Source organism: Malus domestica, chromosome 06 (assembly GCF_042453785.1).
Source record: "Malus domestica chromosome 06, GDT2T_hap1".
NCBI lineage: Eukaryota > Viridiplantae > Streptophyta > Magnoliopsida > Rosales > Rosaceae > Malus > Malus domestica.
In genome coordinates this window covers 27,791,813-27,795,320 of record NC_091666.1, presented here as the reverse complement: position 1 = coordinate 27,795,320, position 3,508 = coordinate 27,791,813, and the positions used below count along the sequence as shown (strand labels likewise).

At 38.1% G+C, this 3,508-nt stretch overlaps 1 protein-coding gene across 1 annotated transcript; it reads left to right on the top strand.

Moving 5' to 3' along the window:
• Nucleotides 1-1,769: 1,769 nt before the first annotated feature.
• Nucleotides 1,770-3,275, top strand: LOC114825360 (flavonol sulfotransferase-like). The gene has a single exon (XM_029103840.2). It carries the CDS (start codon nucleotides 1,832-1,834, stop codon nucleotides 3,020-3,022), a length of 1,191 nt encoding a protein of 396 aa, XP_028959673.1. The 5' UTR covers nucleotides 1,770-1,831; the 3' UTR covers nucleotides 3,023-3,275.
• The last annotated feature ends 233 nt before the right edge of the window (nucleotides 3,276-3,508 follow it).

Below are 3,508 nucleotides of genomic sequence, written 5' to 3'. Positions count from 1 at the left end.
TTAGATCGACCCTTTGTTTTGCTTTGCTTGTGTTGGTGGTCCGGCAACCACATTCTATTAGAGTTTTCCTTGCAAGCAGAGGCATCTTGGTCACAAACCGTCGATGTTGACTCATCGATATCAAATACACCTTGCCATCTTCTGAAAATAGTCGGATTGATCTCTGTAACGTTCTCGCACTCTTTTTTAGCTGCAATGATTATTTTATACAATGACTGCACTACAAAGAAATTGGTCTAAGAACAAAAAAATAAAAAATAAAAAATTAGTGAAGATTACCATCGCAGCTAAAAAAATCATGATAATTTTTTTAGTGAAGATTAACATCATCGCGCTCTTTTTTAGCTGCAATAGTTCTCAAAACCCATTAACAATTTTTCAGCATAGATGAGTTTCGCAAAGATGAAGGCATCTTCGAGGATTAAGGTCTCTAACTGGTAGATGGGTCAGATGGAACAAAGTTATCTGTACAGCAGTTGGTAGAAAAATGAGGAGCGGAAGTTTTACGCATGGCGAATCCCATTTTTGTTTGTGAGGAGCTTGCATATGTATATTTTCTCTTTCTTTCAAGGAATTGGGGACGCACATCCATATCTGTTCATTTCCTACAACCCAAAATGTAAAATTAAAAGAAAATGTAAATGACAAGGGGAAGAAATAACAGAGGCTTTAATATGTTATGTATTACAAATTTCACAAACTCTCTTTGCCCAATTTGGATGAATTAAAAATTATTTGAAGTTCCTGTCAAATTTGGCAGAAACGGAGAGAGATGCTATTCTGTGTTATACCACATTAAATTTGATTTCTCGGATGTAAAACATTGCTGCTGTCTTTGGAGACGCTGAGACGCTTGAGCCAGAAATACTGAGAGATGGAAGGAACCAGAAATTTTATACAACTTTCTGGGTTTCATCTGCCTGGAGAGAAAGTGGGGAGTAGAGTGGGTGAGGAATAGAAGACGAGAGAGAAATATCGTTTTAAAATTATGATTTTCTAAATTATATTTATAGTTGGACTGGGACCCAAGAATAAAGGCAATAGAAGGCAAATACACGTGGTAAGCCAGTCCGTCTAGCATTCTTCTCTAAATTATATTAATAGTGGGACCCAAAAATAATGGCAATTAAGGATCAGGATTCTCTCCTGATCCTTAAAAGCTAAGCCTGCTAAGTGAACAATTGTGACCGTTGAAATTTGATACAATTATTATAATTTTTAAAGGGCATCCTTGTTTGTAACCGTTGGATCAAATTTCAACGGCCACGATTGCTTGCTCAGCAGGCTCAATTTTTTAAGGTCAGGAGAGGATCCTGATCCGGCAATTAAAGCCATAGAATCAAATGATACGGACCTTTCAAATTTCATCCAACTGCTCATCTGTTTTTACCTCTTAAAAGCTGTGATAATTTTTTACTGTTGAATGAATTTTGGAAGGCCCGAATTATTTGATCCAATGGCCTTTTTCTTTCCATGTAAACATAGTCCGGCTAGACTTTTATATTTTGAATAATGTTAGAGAAACTAAATTTGTATACAAATTTTATAAATTAAATGATATAAAAGTTGATGATTGAATTATTACTTACATACCTATTCTTATTAATGACACATAATTTAATTTACAAATTTTATATACAAATTTAATCACGGTAGCATTATTTTTATATTTTAATCACAACTTGTAGCTATAGATTAGATATACATACATACATATATATATATATATATATCACCGTAGCATTATTTTTATATTTTAATCACTACTTGTAGCTATATATTAGAGAATATGTGAGGCTTCTAAACCTAGATATCCTGCATTATCCCCCAAATGTCTTCAGCTTCGACGTCCCAACGTATTGTTCCTAAAACCGATTATATTGAGGAGAAGGAAGACGGGGAAGCCTACCGGAAAATTGATGCCGAAATAAGTGGAATGCTGCCAAATCTTCCGAAAGAGAAGGGTTGGGCCTCCGAAGACTTGGTTCAGTACCAAGGCTTCTGGATACATCCTACCTTTGCCTTAAAAGCAGCGGTGCAGCTTCAACACCATTTCAACTTATTCCAAACAACCGGAAGTTCTACCAGCGCCGCCAGTGGGTCGTTGCCCATGTACTTCTTAGCCACACTTCCGAAATCAGGTACGACGTGGCTTAGAGCACTCATGTTTGCTACACTCAACAGAAGCCTCTATGATGCTGCCTCTCCTCACCATCCCTTGCTCACAACTGGGCCCCACGACTGTTTTCCTTTCTTGGAGATGGATAACATGCTTGGAAACCATGATCACAGCCGTCCCGTAACCTCACTTGATCATGATCATCACGACGATCGTGACGGTGGTGATGCTATGATTGATAATTATGTCCCGCCTACAAGCACTACTCAACTCTTTGCGACCCACCTGCCTTACTCTTTGTTCCCCAAATCTGTAACTACTTCTAGTAGTACTTACGGTGTGTCAAAATTCGTTTACGTTTGCCGCAACCCTAAAGATGTATTCATTTCTTTATGGAAGTTCGGGAGCAAAGTTAAAGCAGTAAACACAGGACTTGCACCCTTCTCACTAGAAGAAGCATTTGAGCTTTTCTGCCGCGGAGTCTGCCCATACGGGCCCTATTGGGACCATGTGCTAGGGTTTTGGAAAGCAAGCTTGGAAATGCCAGAGCAAGTTTTGTTCTTAAAATATGAGGATCTCAGGAAGGAGCCATCTGCTAATGTGAAGAGACTGGCTGAGTTCTTGGGTCAACCTTTTTCAAAGGAGGAGGAGAGCAAAGGGGTGGTGCAGCAGATCATAAAGCTTTGTAGTTTTGAGAATCTGAGCAGCTTGGAGATAAATAAAACCTCCAGGACGCAACAGTACTTTGTTAAAGCCAATATTGTAGTCGAGAACAGTGATTTCTTCAGGAAAGGCCAAGTTGGGGATTGGAAAAACTTCTTCACTGATGACATGACAAAACGTATGGATCAGATCATAGATGAGAGGTTCAGTGGTTCTGGATTGACATTTGCTAATCCATAACTAGCCTTAAATATTATTTGCTTAATTACTTATGTATTGTGCTTCTCTTTGGTCAATTTGCTTAATTACTTGTGTATTTTTTTTTTGTATTTTCTTTTTCAAGAGAGGTAAGGTGTATGTCTCTTTTTTTTTTTTTCTTGTATTTAGTTTTTCTTACTTTATGAAGGGTGAGATTTTTGTCCTCCCGTGTAATAAATTTCTCTCGTACCGGCAAGATTTTTTAATAAAAAAAAAAAAAAACTTGGCATATTAATTATGATCGAGCGGTACCACTGTGAATAATAACAAGGATTCGCCTTTCGTGTTGCCGTTTTAGATAAATCATGGGAGAGGATCCTACCAAGCCCACCGGATCCTTCTTCTTTGAAGGCGAGTAGCAGGAATTATGCCGCCGATTTTCACTGGCTGAGAGTAGCCACCAAATGCTTCAGCGACAAGTCATATCGGTAATGGTACCTTGAGCTCAGTCTATAAATTAAGGGTACA